The sequence below is a fragment of the Heptranchias perlo genome, chromosome 5, assembly GCF_035084215.1.
Source record: "Heptranchias perlo isolate sHepPer1 chromosome 5, sHepPer1.hap1, whole genome shotgun sequence".
NCBI lineage: Eukaryota > Metazoa > Chordata > Chondrichthyes > Hexanchiformes > Hexanchidae > Heptranchias > Heptranchias perlo.
Genome location: NC_090329.1, coordinates 120,532,471 through 120,549,486, shown reverse-complemented (window position 1 = coordinate 120,549,486; position 17,016 = coordinate 120,532,471). Strand labels below are relative to the sequence as shown.

At 46.2% G+C, this 17,016-nt stretch overlaps 1 protein-coding gene across 2 annotated transcripts in view; it reads left to right on the top strand.

The window, feature by feature from the left end:
• The first annotated feature begins 274 nt into the window (after positions 1 to 274).
• fosl2 (FOS like 2, AP-1 transcription factor subunit) overlaps positions 275 to 17,016 on the top strand; it is a 38,261-nt gene continuing 21,519 nt past the window's right edge. Inside the window, exons 1-3 of one of the 2 annotated variants that reach the window (XM_067985135.1) lie at positions 275 to 1,256; positions 8,085 to 8,336; positions 12,562 to 12,696. In XM_067985135.1, coding sequence (XP_067841236.1) covers positions 1,128 to 1,256; positions 8,085 to 8,336; positions 12,562 to 12,696 — 516 coding nt within the window. In that variant the 5' untranslated portion in view covers positions 275 to 1,127. The remainder of the gene's footprint in view (positions 1,257 to 8,084; positions 8,337 to 12,561; positions 12,697 to 17,016) is intronic. The other variant, XM_067985136.1, reaches the window with a different exon arrangement.

Genomic DNA, 17,016 nt, shown 5'->3' with positions numbered 1-17,016 from the left:
TTTTTTCCTTCAACGGTGTGCGCGTCTCAGCTCGTTGCAGAAGGCGGTGGGGTTTTGCGTGTGTTGTGTGTAGCCCGGGGCGGGTGGGAGGTAGTTTGGAACTGGCTCTTTAATGGCTCGACTGCACGAAAAGGGAATCCCTCCGTACAGACGTCACATTAACCAAGGAAACCCACACCTCGCATCATTTGACGCAAATATCCATTTTTAGGCAACACCCCACGTCAATGGACGATACCATCGACCTGATCTTTTAGTCATAGAGAGAGAAACAGAAAATCTCACTCAGATCCCATTGCCCCCGCCGATGGAGCGTCTTTTTAAAAAAAAATACATATATATATATATTCTGAAAAGGTCAAGGTGGAAATAAAGCAATGAGTTGGACCGGAGAGAGAGAGAGGGGGGAAGCTGTTAGTTGCTGAATGTCAGAGAGGAGACCAGAAGTTGCTCCGCGCTTCCCTCCCTGGTTGCTGGAGATTGGGCGGATCCGGCTGCTTTGACGTGTGTCTTTAGCTGCAGGAGTGTTGAAAATAAAAAGACCAGATTTAATACCAGAGCACTGACTCATCAACCTCGAGAGGCAGCGCGCAACAACTCGGTGACTATCAGGCCGAGGGGGGCGGCGCAACGCAACGCATCAAAAAAAAAAATTAGTCACTGCAAAAACGATCAGACTCGTGAAAGGGGGGAAAAGTGTGTGTTTTTAAAAAAAAAATAAAGGCGAGAGGAAGAGTTTTACTTTTTTTAAAATTAAAAATAATAATTAAAGTTTCAATCTAGAAAGGGGGAAGTTTTTTTTGGGGGGGGTGGGGGGCGAATCCAGGACGTTTTATGGATTTTTGCATCCCCATCAACTGCAAGAAGAGAAACAGGCGAGAAAAGAGCAGAACGAGAGAGGGAGACTTGTTTAACTCGTGTATAACAGTCCCTTGGAAATAACTGACTGAAGGGAAAAGTTTTAACCAGAGTTTACAGCAGAGAGAAAAACAAACAGCGGACTTGCATTTTTGAGAATATATTTAAGTGCATGTGTGTATATATATATATATATATAGGAGCAAATCTAACCAGGAGAAAAAGGCTCGGTCCGTCTTTTTAAAAAAAAATTCTTTCTGTGGCGGATCATGTACCAAGATTATCCCGGGAACTACGATACATCCTCCCGCAGCAGCGCGTCTCCAGCACACCCAGACAACGGCTTCGGCAGCGCCGGGAGCAGCGGTACCATCGGCAGCCCAGTTAGTGGCTCCCAGGTAAGGCTCGGCACCCTGGGGAAGGGGTGAGGGGGAAATCCTGATATTTTACCCTCCCAGACACATCTCCCATCCCCAAAACAAATCTAGTTTATTTAAGTAAGAATATTAAACTCTAGATGATCTCCAAGTAATAATGAAGAGGCTGTTCGCGGATGCCCACTTTATTGATCTTGATTCTTATGACCTATTTTAAAATTTCGGTAACTGGTTGCTTTTTGTTTTGCACGTCCAAGTGAGGGGATTTGGGGTGTGTGTGTGTGTGTGTGTGTGTGAGGTGGGACTCCTTTCCTTTCCCGGCCGTGTACCCAGTCTGTGGGCTGTGTGTTCTTTCCTGGTCCCAGTCGGCGGTTGTCTGTGAAGAGTTGGGACTGTGTTTGTCCAGTGTGTGGTGTGAGGCTTTTTAAAACATTGGCACAAAGTGTGAATCACCAGGTTCTACTGTCGAGAGAGGCGTCAGATGGTCTCCCCTCTTTCTTTGTACAGGCGGTCTTTAGATGAATAAATATTTAACTTTTTTTAAAAAACCTGTTTTGTTTAATAACATTCATATTAGGCTATTTTCTCTCCTCCTATTAGTTTCTTCTAAAAACGATTTGTTATTTGAACTGCCCTTCCCAGGTAGACCCCCACCCCCCGAGGATTTTGCCCTATTCCCTCCCGGTAGAGGAGCAGTCTCGGGACCCCTTTCTTCCGCTCTCCTCTGTTAAGATTTCTTTCTCTTTCTCTTTCTCGGCAGATTTCGTGCGTCCTTGGTCCATTTAACATGAAGCAATTTCGCTTTCTTCTAAACTATCGGACGAGGCGGAGGGAGGGAATGGAATTCAGATGCAGTCAGTCTTTCCACGGAGTGCACAGAGCCCTTTTTGAAAAGGACTACCATTAAATAAAATAAACTAACCCAAAGTTGGCAAAAAAGGTCACTTTTATAAATGACGATTGTAAGAAATCGCCTTTCCAATTATTGGAATATCTCCTTCCCTCCTCATTCAAAAAAGATCTAATGTCTCATTTAAAGGCTCCGATATTATTATAGTTTATTTTTTTAATAAAAGTAAATTTCTCTCCAGTTTTCCTTCCAGATCAGTTAAATCCGGGGCGCTGTCACTTTAAGCAGAGCCCTAGTCTGATGTAACTTTTCTCTCCCTTATTTATTTAACGCAATCCTTCACGCCTTGTTCCTGCCTTTAAGGTCGGTGATGAAATGGGGCGAGTTGGAGGGAATATTGTGCAACTCAAGAATTATCTAGGATTACAAAATCGGTTTCGTAACTCTGCTCTGTGTTTTTTTAAAAAAGAGATCTCAGGACTTTCTGCTCCAGCTCTGTGGCGGAAGTCATTACCCAGTCCTGGTGCCAACATGATAACGTGGAGAGAGGGGTTTTTTTTCTTGTTCTATCCTCTTTCCTTCTATCTCCATCGTCAAATAACACTTCTCGAAATTGTAATTTAAACCAAACCTTTCCGGGTAGGACTTGGCGACATTCCCCGGACTTCTCAGATATTTTAAGTTTTTTTTTTAAAACTGGGACTCTGCCAACGTTTGTACTGACTCCCTCGTTGGCCAGTCAGCCCCACCTCTCTCACCGCCCGTGGGCCGAGAACTTCCATCCTGCTCCCGGGAGTTAGCTGTGTCAGTGTGTGTTTAATATATTGACTTACTGTAAATACACTGCTACAAGGCCTGCTTTTTGGCCACACCCCAAATCTCCCCCCCCCCCACTTTACACAGGGGGCGTTTTGTTGGCACTGTAACCTGTGGTTTGAAACCATACCGGATTAGAATATTTTTGGCTTTTTAACACATTTTTATATATAGAAAATCAAATTTAATCCTATAATATATGATGTACAAACTGTGTTTGTTTTGTTGGTCCATCCCTCTCTGGGCTCATATATGTGGCACTGCAGGCGGGAGTTAGGGGGGGGGGGGTCCTTTTACAGTGAGTATCTCAGATTTCTCCCAGTTTCCAGTGCTGTTAGAACTGCATTTTCTTCCGGAGTTTTTGAGCCCATTGTCTGGGATCCTTGTTCCTAAGACATTGCTGTAGCTGATTGTGAAGATCAAGGGGTGGATCAACCCCACCCCCCCCCCAACTCCACCAACACTGGAGTTTGTCTCTCTCTGTCTATGTGCAAAAGTTAAAAAGAAGGAAGAATTTGCATTTGTACATCGCCTTTCACGACCTCAAGATGTCCCAAAGCGCTTTACAGCCAATGAAGTACTTTTGAAGTGTAATCACTGTTGTAATGTAGGAAACGTGGCAGCCAATTTGTGCACAGCAAGTTCCCATAAACAGCAATGTGATAATGACCAGTTAATCTGTTCTAGTGATGTTAGCTGAGGGATAAATGTTAGCCAGGACACTGGGGAGAACTCCCCTGCTCTTCTTTGAAATAGTTCCTTGGGATCTTTTATGTCCACCTGAGGGCAGACGGGGTCTCTGGTTAACATCTCATCAGAAAGTTAAGCTGGGCTGCCAGCTTTGGCCAAATCCAAGACAGGCGGAGCAGGGAGTGAGATTGTGGCTTGAGTTCTGATGAGCCATGGAACCTTAACACTTTGAGACCCTTCTGTCAATTCACAAATAAGTGTGCTTGCTGACCTACGTTGGCTCCCAGTCCAGCAATGCCTCAATTTTAAAATTCTCATCCTTGTGTTCAAATCCTTCCATGGCCTTGCCCCTCTCAATCTCTGTAACCTCCATCAGCCCTACAACCTTCTGAGAACTCTGCAATCCTCCAATTCGGGCCTCTTGCATATCCATGATTTCCTTTGCCCCTCCATTGGCAGCTGTGCCTTCAGCTGCCTAGGCCCTAAGCTCTGGAATTCCCTCCCTAACCCTCTCCACCTCTCTACCTCTTTCATCCTTTAACACGCTTCTTAAAACCTACCTCTTAACCAAGCTTTTGGTCACCTGTCCTAATATTTCCTTGTGTGGTTCAGTGTCATATTTTGTTTGGTAATGCTCCTGTGAAGTGCCTTGGGACGTTTTACTACATTAAAGGTGCTAAATAAATGCAAGTTGTTGTTGTTAAGAAGCACAATCTATAGCTCCATGCTAATTAAACAGATGTAAGCAGAGCTATCTTCACGAGGCCTCTCAGATCTCTTCTTTACATTATGCAAATTTAGGCAGAGCATTTGAGATATATGGTCAAATCACTTCTGGCAAAATGAATTGTATAATACTGACTATCATCCCTTCATACATATCACACAACACACACATCCACACACAATAACAATGATGTTTAATACAAATTTTGCCACATCACAATTCCTTTACAGTAATGTACAGTCAACCCTCTTGCATGCAGATCTGGTCATAGGCAACTTTTCTTGTCAGTGAACAGATCTACTATGAATGTAATTTCTACAAAATCTTACATAATGTAAGTATTCCAACTTCACTGGCCCCATCAAACCATGAAATATGTTCTTTGCTCCTATTTTCCCAGTGTTTGTAGTTGAGTGAGATGACAGCCAGAATATACCACTGAGAGGCAGGAAACAGCCATTAATTTCAGCTACAATATTGAGTCTTGCCTGGCTTCAAGAGCATAGAGAAATATCTTTTTCCCACCAAACTTCTGTTGAATTCTAGCAGTTACTTTGCTACAGATTGCAAGTAAGCACACAGTTTGTGTGTCCGTGTCCACAATCTGAAAAACCACATCCATGCTAGACAGGATTCTCTTTTAAACTATGGTCTGCTCACATTCAAATTGTAACCAAAAGCTCTTTCGAACAATAAATGTTTTGGGGCAGTTCTAATTTATTTTTCAATTTCGAAAGCAAACGCAGTTTGGAAGTTGGGTTAAAGCTTCTCTTCTATTTTATAAGAACTATTTCATCTCCAAGTCACACACCATCCTGACTTGGACATATATCATCATTCCTTCATCATGGCTGCTGGAAATTGCTACCTAATGTCATTGTGGGAGCACAATCACCATAAGGACTGCAGTGGTTCAAGAAGAAAGCCCACCAGTAGCTTTTCAGGGCCACTAGGGGTAGTACTCCTGCCACTGAGTCACAAGGTTGTAGGTTCAACCCTACTCCAGAGATTAAGCACATGATTTAGGCTGACACTCCAGTGGAATACCAAGTGAATACTGCATCATTAGCATTGGCGTCCTTCCGACAAGATATTAAGCTGAGGCCTTATCTGTTCGAGGTGGAAGTTAACATTTTTGTAGTCCTATTTGATGAACATCAAAGTGTCCTAGCCAACATTTCTCCCTCAACTAACACTACCAAAAAAAGGACTAACATTCATCTCATTATTACTTGTGGGATCCTGCTGAACGCAAAATTGGTGCTGTATTTTATCACATACCAACAGTCACTGCACTTCAAAATAATTAATTTGAACGTGAAGCGGTTTAAGATATGCCATATAAATCCATTCATTAACACTCCCTTTCCTCAGGTGAGGCAGAAGGAGGCTGCTCCAGATCCAACATGTATGGCATTAATGCTGCTTGGTTGGGGTATCCTTGAGCAGTGGTGGGCAACTCTCTTTTCCCTTCACACAACCCTGTTGAAATTGGGTTGAATTTCTTCTCCAGAGGACATCCTGCCCATTCCTACATCAAAGGCACCAGGATATCTCTTAAAAACCTCTTTGTTGTAAATTTCAGGGCAGCCTCTCAACTTTGCATTTCTTGAGCCAATATGGTGACAACCTAAGTTGTTTTCTGCACTTTCAACAGCTTGCTCCTTCCCTGCACCTTGTACTGAACAATAAAAACATAAAAGAAGGGTACGGTAGTGTAGAGGTTATGTTACTCGGCTAGTAATCAGAGAACACAAGTTCAAGAATTCAAGCAGTTTTAGAATTTGAATTCAGCTTTAAAGATGTGGAAATAAAAAGCTGGTATCAGTAAAAGTGCACATGAAGCTGTAAGATTGTTGTAAAAACCCAACTGGTTCACTAATGTCTTTAGGAAAGGAACCCTGCTGTCCTAGGACATCACCCCTTTGCTCGTTGACCTACGTTGGCTCATGGCCCGGCAAAGCCTCAATTTTAAAATTCTCATCCTTGTGTTCAAATCCCTCCATGGCCTCGCCCCTTTATCCCTGTAACCTCCTCCAGTCCTACAACCCTCTGAGATCTCTGCACTCCTCCAATTCTGGCCTCTTGCGCATCCCCGACTTGCATTGCTCCATCGTTGGTGGCCGTGCCTTCAGCTGCCTAAGCATTAAGTTCTGGAATTCCTCCCCTAAACCTCTCCAGCTCCCTCTCCTCCTTTTAAGACGTTCATTAAAATCTACCTCTTTGACCAAGCTTTTGGTCACCTGTCCTAATATCTCCTAAATTGGCCCGATGTCAGATTTTGCTTGATAACACTCCTGTAAAGCACCATGGGACGTTTTACTACGTTAAAGGCACTATATAAATGGAAGTTGTTGTGGTTCTTATGCGGTCTGGCTTATATGTGACTCCAGCCCCACATCAACGTGGTTGACTCTTAACTGCCCTCCTGTAGTGCCTAACAAGCCACTCAGTTGTATCAAGCCATGACAAAGAATACAGACTGCAGTGGTTCAAGAAGGCCCACCACCACCTTCTCAGGGTAACTAGGGATGCACAATAAAATGACCTCCACATCCTAGGAATTAGTTTACAGCAGAGAAAGAGGCCATTTGGCTGGGTCTTTGCAAGGGCAACATATTACACAGATTGCACTCTGACAATGCAAAAAATGTTAGAGGCTTGATGGCCTGGAGAGTTAACAGCTATGATACTATCATGGTTAAACATTCACATTCCAGGCTCACATGTAGTGATTTAGATCAGGAGTGTCCATTCTATATCCCTAGGGCCACATGTGGGCCCACCAGCCCTGGAAAATCAGTCCTATTTGTGCTTGTATTTCTTACTCACTGGTTTGTCCGATTTGAATTCTGTGGGCCTCGATGTTTGGAAAGGGCTTATCTTAGCACCGTTGCCTCATTGGTGGATTAAAACCAAAATCAGAATGGCAAGAAGTGATAATGTCAGCAGTTTAAAAAAAAAAATTCATTCTTGGGTTGTGGGTGTCGCTGTCAAAGCCGGCATTTATTGCCCGCCAGACCGGGTAAAGAAGCCAGGTTTTCTTCCCAAAAAGACATTAGTGAACCAGTTGGGCTTTTACGACAATCCGACAGCTTCACAGTCACTTTTACTGATACTTTAAACTGAATCTGGAAATAAAAAGCTGGTATCAGTAAAAGTGACGGTGAATCTGTCGGATTGTCGTAAAAGCCCAACTGAATTCAAATTCTCAAACTGCCACGGTGGGATTTGAACTCGCGTTCCCTGGATTATTAGTTCAGACTTCTAACATAGTAGTTATGTTACTGGAATAGTAATCTAAAGTATAAAATATCCATTAAAGTTTGAGATATGTACAAATGAATGAAATGAATTGGCAGTGCCAGGAGAAAAAAAAAGACAAATGGAGGACGCAGTGTGATTTCCTGCAACAGTGACTACATTTCAAAAGTACCTCATTGGCTGTAAAGCGCCTTGGGACATCCTGAGGTCGTGAAAGGTGCTATAGAAATGCAAGTCTCTTTTATGCAAGCTGGAGTCGGACTCTACATGAGGGTAATGACAAAGTTGCTTACAATGAGATTGTCCTAAAGCAGCACTGACAAGTTCACGAACAAATTGGGAAGTAGAAAAAGTTTGCCTTCATTCTGTACCGTCGGCAGAATTTCCCATGACTTTTGTAAGATTGTGGTTTAGATTGTATCCTTGTGTGACTGCAGCAGTGGTACTCAATGGCCTTGTTTTTTTTTACCTCCTCCTCTTTTCTCCCCCCACCCCCACCAAGAAATACCGATCGGACATGCCAGGATCCAGCAACGCTTTCGTCCCAACCATCACCGCCATCACCACCAGCCAGGACTTGCAGTGGATGGTTCAGCCCACGGTTATAACCTCGATGTCAAGCCCTTACTCCAGGTCGCACCCTTACAATCTACCAGGGACCAACATCTCTTCACCTTCCTCCACCACATTACACCGACCGGGGGTTATCAAAACTATCGGAGCAACAGGAGGACGAAGGAAAAGAGACGAACAGGTGAGATTGCAACTGTTGTGCCCATAGAGATTAGTATATCGATCACCAGCCCATTCATTTAGCAATCTGAAGTTTTGTTTCATTTCCCACTCTCCCGCTTATCTTTCTCCAATTTCTTTTCTGCCCTTGCAAGTGCCAAGCTCACTGTTCCAGGAACAATGATCACGGAAAGAGGTCCTTTGTGCCTTTGATAATTCTTTAATGGGAGGTATTTACTTTAACCCCATTTTCTTGCTCTTTCCTCATATGCCTTTTATATTCTTGCTTCATCCAACTCCCTTTGAAATGATGTTATAGTCTCTGCCTCAATAGCCACGTGGCAACATATTCCATGTTCTAAAGTTCCTCTGTGGGAAAAAAATGTTTTCCTCCTAACTTCCTTCTTCACTTTTCTAGTGATAGTCCTCTGTCTGCACGTCCACTTCCGTCTGTTGGCAAATTGGTAACAAATCTTTCACTATTTACCCACTCAAAACCTTTCATAATTTTAAAATCCTTCATTAGATGCCCCCTTAATCATGTCTGCTCCAGTGAAGAAAACCCCCCACCAATTTCAACCTTTTCTTCGTAAGGACAACCTCTCATTCCTGGCATCAGTCATTGCACCCTTCCCATGTCTCAAATATCCTTCCTGTAATGAGATGCCCAGAACGGCACAAAATGCTCCATCTGAGTTAACCAATGTACAAATTCAACATCACTTCCTTGCTTTTATTTTCTGTGTGTGTGTGTGTGTATATAACATATCTCCCATTTGCTTTTTTTATGGACTACATCCACTATTAAAGACCTATACATCTGCACCCCTAACACATGGGAGTACGACTCGACTGAATCGCAAATTGTTTTATGTAGCCAGGTTTTTTTTTCGTATCTGGTGTTCCATTGGACAGAAACGTGGGGCAGGTTTTTGTAATCAAATCACATGATTTGCACTGAGTTTGGTTGCAACATGTAATTTGGCCTGCTGCAGGGAACAGCAACCCGGGTTTATATAGAGAATAACACACCCTATGTATCTTTGAATAGTGTATGTATTATAGGGAGCTAGTAAATTACCCTTGACATTGCCCACAGTCAGTTGATGAATAGAAATGAATATTTAAGATGGGATGTTTTACTACATTAAAGGGGCTATATAAATGTAAGTTGTTGTTGTTGCTGAATATAGGTTTTTTTTGTGTATGTAAAATGGCAACAGAGTTGGGAGAGATACTTTAGAAATGTGTTTCACAGAGCCACCTATTGATTAGACCCTGCAACTATACTGTGACACTATCGTTGACCTAGCAATTTACCATGGTAAATACTGAAACAAAACCAAGAGCAAAATTCATGGAAATAAGGTTTCTGGACAGGAAGTGCAGACTGTGCATAACATTTTTAATGATATATAAATAGTGTACCCTATGTACAGTACAGTGAATAACACACAGGATGTATTCTAGAGAATGGCATAAACTGTCTATGCTGTGTACATTATAAGGAATACCATACCCTCTGTATATTACAGAATAGTACAGTCTCTGTATACTACAATGAATAGCACTGCCTCTGTGCATCATTGCATAATTATATTATAGAGAATTACACAGTGTATATATTATACTAACAACACACCCTATATGTTATAGCGAATAACAAACCTTGTAAATATTATAGAAAATACACTGTGTATTAGAGCAGGGTGGCGCGGCCTGCCTGCTCCAGCGGAATAGCAATCAGTCCATATTACAGTAGACTGGCACAATCAGTGCCAGTGTAATCTCTTAATTAATCAGAGATATTTGCATCAGTCACTGTGTGCATTTCACAGCAGCATAGCACAACTTCTCTATATTAGTGTCGAGCACAGCCTCTCTATATTACAGCAGAATTGCTCAGCCTGTGTATATTTTAGTGAACAGCACAGGTTCTAAATATTATAGTGCCTGTCTATACTTCAGTGAATAGCACCGTGTAGAATTTTTTTTATTGGGAAACCTGGCTGAGGGGCAATGTCCACAGTGTAGGATATCAGCAGGATTGAAAAAAGTAGTAAAGAAAACAAGAAGGATGGAGAAGTAGTGATTAGTTGGTGCCATGTTTGGGTTAAAAGTCTGGAGGAAGATAGGTGGGCTGACAGTGGTAAGTCGTTCAATACTTTTGAGATCCTGGAAACGAAGGAGTTGGAATCGGGAGCGTGGAGGCGAACAGGAGGCAAAAGGGTCTGTCCGTGCCTTTGGTTGGGTGTGTACGTAATAAATGCAAGTACACTCCCAAACCTGCTCGAAGCACAATCCAGTGGGCAGCTCGCTGCAGAGATGTGTGTAATTGTCTGCTATCTGTGGCTCACCTGGCAGAGTGCTCATATCTGACCAATGACTGTTGCGAATATCTTTGATGAATTAAGGGATTTTATTGACTCTGACCAGTGGTCGATAGAAAGAACTTGCATTCATATAGTGCCTTTCACATCCTCAAGTCTCCCCAAAGTGCTTCACAGCCAATTAATTACTTTTTGAAGTGTAGTCATTGTTCTGTCGGCAAAAAAGATTCACTGGGAGAAGTTTCTGATTAATAGGTGCGTTGTGGGGGCGGGGGGAAGACTTAGAAATGATATAATATAAAATAAAGCAACCACATAATCTTTCGACATCCGCCCTGAGGGAGAAATCCTTTAACGATTTAACCTTGCAGAATTTTCTGGAATGTTCTAATGGGAGCTTCTTTAGCAGGTATTACAAGATTGCAAGTTTTTTTTATTATTATTGGGAAATCTTGAAAGGTCAAGGCCCGCAGTACGTGATACACCAAAAGGTCAAAATGAGTAGGAGTGAAAATGAGATAAAACAGCAAGTAGTAACTAGGTGACACAAGCTCGAAGATTATAGGGTGAAGGAAGAGAGTGAGGGAGATTAGGAATTTTGTGTTTCCAGGAAGAAATATAGACACTGTTTATAAAAAAATAAAGCTTAATTATTGCTCGGAAGTCCACTCCACGTGTTGATCACTCCACGTGTTGATCACTCCACGTGTTGATCACTCCACGTGTTGATCACTCCACGTGTTGATCACTCCACGTGTTGATCACTCCACGTGTGAAGAACAGCTTGATGTCACGCCTAAGTCCCCTTTTTACTAGTTTGTACCTGTGCCTCTTGTCTAATCACAGTAGAGACAGTGTCTTATTTCCTGACACTGCTATCATTATGTATGTGTCAGTACGTCACATCAGTTATTGTAAAGATTTGAGTTGAATGAAGCTGGTTAAATGTATTCTACTTGGGAGTGGGTACTTTATGGGCAATTTACACCTACCAGCAGTTTATTCCTTGGAATCATGGAATCTTGCAGCACAGAAGGAGGCCATCAGTGCCTGTGCTGGCTCTTTGAAAGAACTGTCCAATTAGTCCCACTCCCCTGCTGTTTCTCCATAGCCCTGTAAATGTTTCCTTTTCACGTATATATCCAATTCCCTTTTAAAAATTTCCACCACCCTTTCAGGCAGTGCATTCCAGATCATCATAACTCGCTGGATTAAAAAATAATTCTCCTCGTCTCCCCTCTGGTTCTTTTGCCAACGATCTTAAATCTGTGGCCTTTGGTTATCTTCTGTCAGTGGAAACAATTTCTCCTTATTTACTCCATCTAAATTTGTAATTTCGAACGCTTCTGTTAAATCTCCCCTTAACCTTCTCTGCTCTAAGAGGAACAACCCCAGCTTCTCCAGTCTCTCCACAAATCTGAAGTTCCTCATCCCTGGCACCATTCCAGTAAATCTCCTCTGCACCCTCTCCAAGGCCAGCGTCCTCCTGCCCTAAGCTCCCCACCACTGAGTGCGCTGGTGCACGCATCATGGCACATCAGCACAGAAACCCGACTATCCCGAGGACTATATTTGATCTCACTCGAAACTCGTATGAAGCGTCAGTGCTGCTTGAAAGACCATGAACCAGTTCTCTCTGAGAAAACATCCTCGTCTGTGTCAGATTTTAAGTCTGAATCCGATTAGAAATTAATTTTCCTGCTTGGAGTAGTTGCCCGTCTGCTTTTAAACCTACGCTCAATTCTGTAGAATACCGAGAGGAGATTACCCTAACTGGCCCCACTGAGCAGCGTTTTGGCAGGGTTGTGAAAGTCATTGTCATCGGTTCAATATTCTTTTGTCTCTTATTTTTTCTTTTCTTACCCTTTTTTTTTGAAATTGTATTTTTTTATTCCCACACCCCTCCCTCCTATTCAGATTTTCCACTGCCGCCTGCCACTGCCGTCGCACTTTCTCCATCCGGCAGGACAGCATGGGCTGGGCCGTGGACTTCTCAATGGCCACCGTCAGTGCTGCTCCGGGAGCGACCAAGAGCAGACGTGCTTCTGCAGGGTAGGTCTGGTCCTGCCAGTTTGTCCCGCCCATAAGATGGGACTGCTCCGTCTTATGGGCTAGATGAGCAAGTATTTCTTTTTTTTTTAACACTCATCATTGATTAGTTGATTTGCACCCTGACTGTCCCATCAGATGTCTCCATTTGTGAAGTCTATGTTGAGAGAGATTTCAGTATTAATTCTAATATTACTTGTAGGATTGTTTTCAAACAATTATTTAGGGGCTCGTGCACCCATTCTCTGGCTTGGAGGCCGGGCAGTCAACCTATGCCCAGGTCCCAGGCATTGCTGCTCTGTAACAGTTCAATATGTGTTTGATGGTGGTTGTCACTGTTTTTGCTCTCCACTTGTCTCTACCTGTTTGTCTGCTCTCAGTACTCTGGTCTCCACATGTCCTCTGGTTTCCCTCTCTGTTCTCCTCTTCATCTCTCTCTCTCTCTCTCTCTCTTTGGTCTCTATTCTCTGCTTTCACTCAGGATTCTCTCTCTCCCTCGCTCACTGTCTGTGACTCGCTCTCTCTCTCTCTCTCTCCCTCGCTCACTGTCTGTGACTCGCTCTCTCTCTCTCCCTCGCTCACTGTCTGTGACTCTCTCTCTCTCTCTCTCTCTCTCGCTCACTGTCTGTGACTCTCTCTCGCTCACTGTCTGTGACTCTCTCTCGCTCACTGTCTGTGACTCTCTCTCGCTCACTGTCTGTGACTCTCTCTCTCTCACTGTCTGTGACTCTCTCTCTCTCTCTCCCTCGCTCACTGTCTGTGACTCTCTCTCTCTCTCTCCCTCGCTCACTGTCTGTGACTCTCTCTCTCTCTCTCCCTCGCTCACTGTCTGTGACTCTCTCTCTCTCTCTCTCTCTCTCCCTCGCTCACTGTCTGTGACTCTCTCTCTCTCTCCCTCGCTCACTGTCTGTGACTCTCTCTCTCTCTCCCTCGCTCACTGTCTGTGAATCTCTCTCTCTCTCCCTCGCTCACTGTCTGTGAATCTCTCTCTCTCTCCCTCGCTCACTGTCTGTGAATCTCTCTCTCTCTCCCTCGCTCACTGTCTGTGACTCTCTCTCTCTCTCCCTCGCTCACTGTCTGTGAATCTCTCTCTCTCTCCCTCGCTCACTGTCTGTGACTCTCTCTCTCTCTCCCTCGCTCACTGTCTGTGACTCTCTCTCTCTCTCCCTTGCTCACTGTCTGTGCCTCTCCCTCTCTCTCCCTTGCTCACTGTCTGTGACTCTCCCTCTCTCTCTCTCACTGTCTGTGACTCTCTCTCACTGTCTGTGACTCGCTCTCTCTCTCCCTCGCTCGCTGTCTGTGACTCTCTCCCTCGCTCGCTGTCTGTGACTCTCTCTCTCGCTCACTGTCTGTGACTCTCTCTCTCTCTCTCTCTCCCTCGCTCACTGTCTGTGACTCTCTCTCTCTCTCCCTCGCTCACTGTCTGTGAATCTCTCTCTCTCTCCCTCGCTCACTGTCTGTGAATCTCTCTCTCTCTCCCTCGCTCACTGTCTGTGAATCTCTCTCTCTCTCCCTCGCTCACTGTCTGTGAATCTCTCTCTCTCTCCCTCGCTCACTGTCTGTGACTCTCTCTCTCTCTCCCTTGCTCACTGTCTGTGCCTCTCCCTCTCTCTCCCTTGCTCACTGTCTGTGACTCTCCCTCTCTCTCTCTCACTGTCTGTGACTCTCTCTCACTGTCTGTGACTCGCTCTCTCTCCCTCGCTCGCTGTCTGTGACTCTCTCTCTCGCTCACTGTCTGTGACTCTCTCTCTCTCTCGCTCGCTGTCTGTGACTCTCTCTCTCGCTCGCTGTCTGTGACTGTCTCTCTCGCTCGCTGTCTGTGACTCTCTCTCTCGCTCGCTGTCTGTGACTCTCTCTCTCGCTCGCTGTCTGTGACTCTCTCTCTCGCTCGCTGTCTGTGACTCTCTCTCTCGCTCGCTGTCTGTGACTCTCTCACTCGCTCGCTGTCTGTGACTCTCTCTCTCGCTCGCTGTCTGTGACTCTCTCTCTCGCTCGCTGTCTGTGAATCTCTCTCTCGCTCGCTGTCTGTGAATCTCTCTCTCGCTCGCTGTCTGTGACTCTCTCTCTCGCTCGCTGTCTGTGACTCTCTCTCTCGCTCGCTGTCTGTGACTCTCTCTCTCGCTCGCTGTCTGTGACTCTCTCTCTCGCTCGCTGTCTGTGACTCTCTCTCTCGCTCGCTGTCTGTGACTCTCTCTCTCGCTCGCTGTCTGTGACTCTCTCTCTCGCTCGCTGTCTGTGACTCTCTCTCTCGCTCGCTGTCTGTGACTCTCTCTCTCGCTCGCTGTCTGTGACTCTCTCTCTCGCTCGCTGTCTGTGACTCTCTCTCTCGCTCGCTGTCTGTGACTCTCTCTCTCGCTCGCTGTCTGTGACTCTCTCTCTCGCTCGCTGTCTGTGACTCTCTCTCTCGCTCGCTGTCTGTGACTCTCTCTCTCGCTCGCTGTCTGTGACTCTCTCTCTCGCTCGCTGTCTGTGACTCTCTCTCTCGCTCGCTGTCTGTGACTCTCTCTCTCGCTCGCTGTCTGTGACTCTCTCTCTCGCTCGCTGTCTGTGACTCTCTCTCTCGCTCGCTGTCTGTGACTCTCTCTCTCGCTCGCTGTCTGTGACTCTCTCTCTCGCTCGCTGTCTGTGACTCTCTCTCTCGCTCGCTGTCTGTGACTCTCTCTCTCGCTCGCTGTCTGTGACTCTCTCTCTCGCTCGCTGTCTGTGACTCTCTCTCTCGCTCGCTGTCTGTGACTCTCTCTCTCGCTCGCTGTCTGTGACTCTCTCTCTCGCTCGCTGTCTGTGACTCTCTCTCTCGCTCGCTGTCTGTGACTCTCTCTCTCGCTCGCTGTCTGTGACTCTCTCTCTCGCTCGCTGTCTGTGACTCTCTCTCTCGCTCGCTGTCTGTGACTCTCTCTCTCGCTCGCTGTCTGTGACTCTCTCTCTCGCTCGCTGTCTGTGACTCTCTCTCTCGCTCGCTGTCTGTGACTCTCTCTCTCGCTCGCTGTCTGTGACTCTCTCTCTCGCTCGCTGTCTGTGACTCTCTCTCTCGCTCGCTGTCTGTGACTCTCTCTCTCGCTCGCTGTCTGTGACTCTCTCTCTCGCTCGCTGTCTGTGACTCTCTCTCTCGCTCGCTGTCTGTGACTCTCTCTCTCGCTCGCTGTCTGTGACTCTCTCTCTCGCTCGCTGTCTGTGACTCTCTCTCTCGCTCGCTGTCTGTGACTCTCTCTCTCGCTCGCTGTCTGTGACTCTCTCTCTCGCTCGCTGTCTGTGACTCTCTCTCTCGCTCGCTGTCTGTGACTCTCTCTCTCGCTCGCTGTCTGTGACTCTCTCTCTCGCTCGCTGTCTGTGACTCTCTCTCTCGCTCGCTGTCTGTGACTCTCTCTCTCGCTCGCTGTCTGTGACTCTCTCTCTCGCTCGCTGTCTGTGACTCTCTCTCTCGCTCGCTGTCTGTGACTCTCTCTCTCGCTCGCTGTCTGTGACTCTCTCTCTCGCTCGCTGTCTGTGACTCTCTCTCTCGCTCGCTGTCTGTGACTCTCTCTCTCGCTCGCTGTCTGTGACTCTCTCTCTCGCTCGCTGTCTGTGACTCTCTCTCTCGCTCGCTGTCTGTGACTCTCTCTCTCGCTCGCTGTCTGTGACTCTCTCTCTCGCTCGCTGTCTGTGACTCTCTCTCTCGCTCGCTGTCTGTGACTCTCTCTCTCGCTCGCTGTCTGTGACTCTCTCTCTCGCTCGCTGTCTGTGACTCTCTCTCTCGCTCGCTGTCTGTGACTCTCTCTCTCTCTCTCTCTCTCCCTCGCTCGCTGTCTGTGACTCTCTCTCTCTTTCTCTCACTGTCTGTGACTCGCTCTCTCTCCCTCGCTCTCTCTCTCCCTCGCTCTCTCTCTCTCCCTCGCTCTCTCTCTCTCCCTCGCTCTCTCTCTCCCTCGCTCTCTCTCTCCCTCGCTCTCTCTCTCCCTCGCTCTCTCTCTCCCTCGCTCTCTCTCTCGCCCTCGCTCTCTCTCTCGCCCTCGCTCTCTCTCTCCCTCGCTCTCTCTCTCGCCCTCGCTCTCTCTCTCGCCCTCGCTCTCTCTCTCTCCCTCGCTCTCTCTCTCTCCCTCGCTCTCTCTCGCTCCCTCGCTCTCTCTCTCCCTCGCTCTCTCTCGCTCCCTCGCTCTCTCGCTCCCTCGCTCTCTCTCTCTCCCTCGCTCTCTCTCGCTCCCTCGCTCTCTCTCGCTCCCTCGCTCTCTCTCGCTCCCTCGCTCTCTCTCGCTCCCTCGCTCTCTCTCGCTCCCTCGCTCTCTCTCTCCCTCGCTCTCTCTCTCCCTCGCTCTCTCTCTCTCCCTCGCTCTCTCTCTCTCCCTCGCT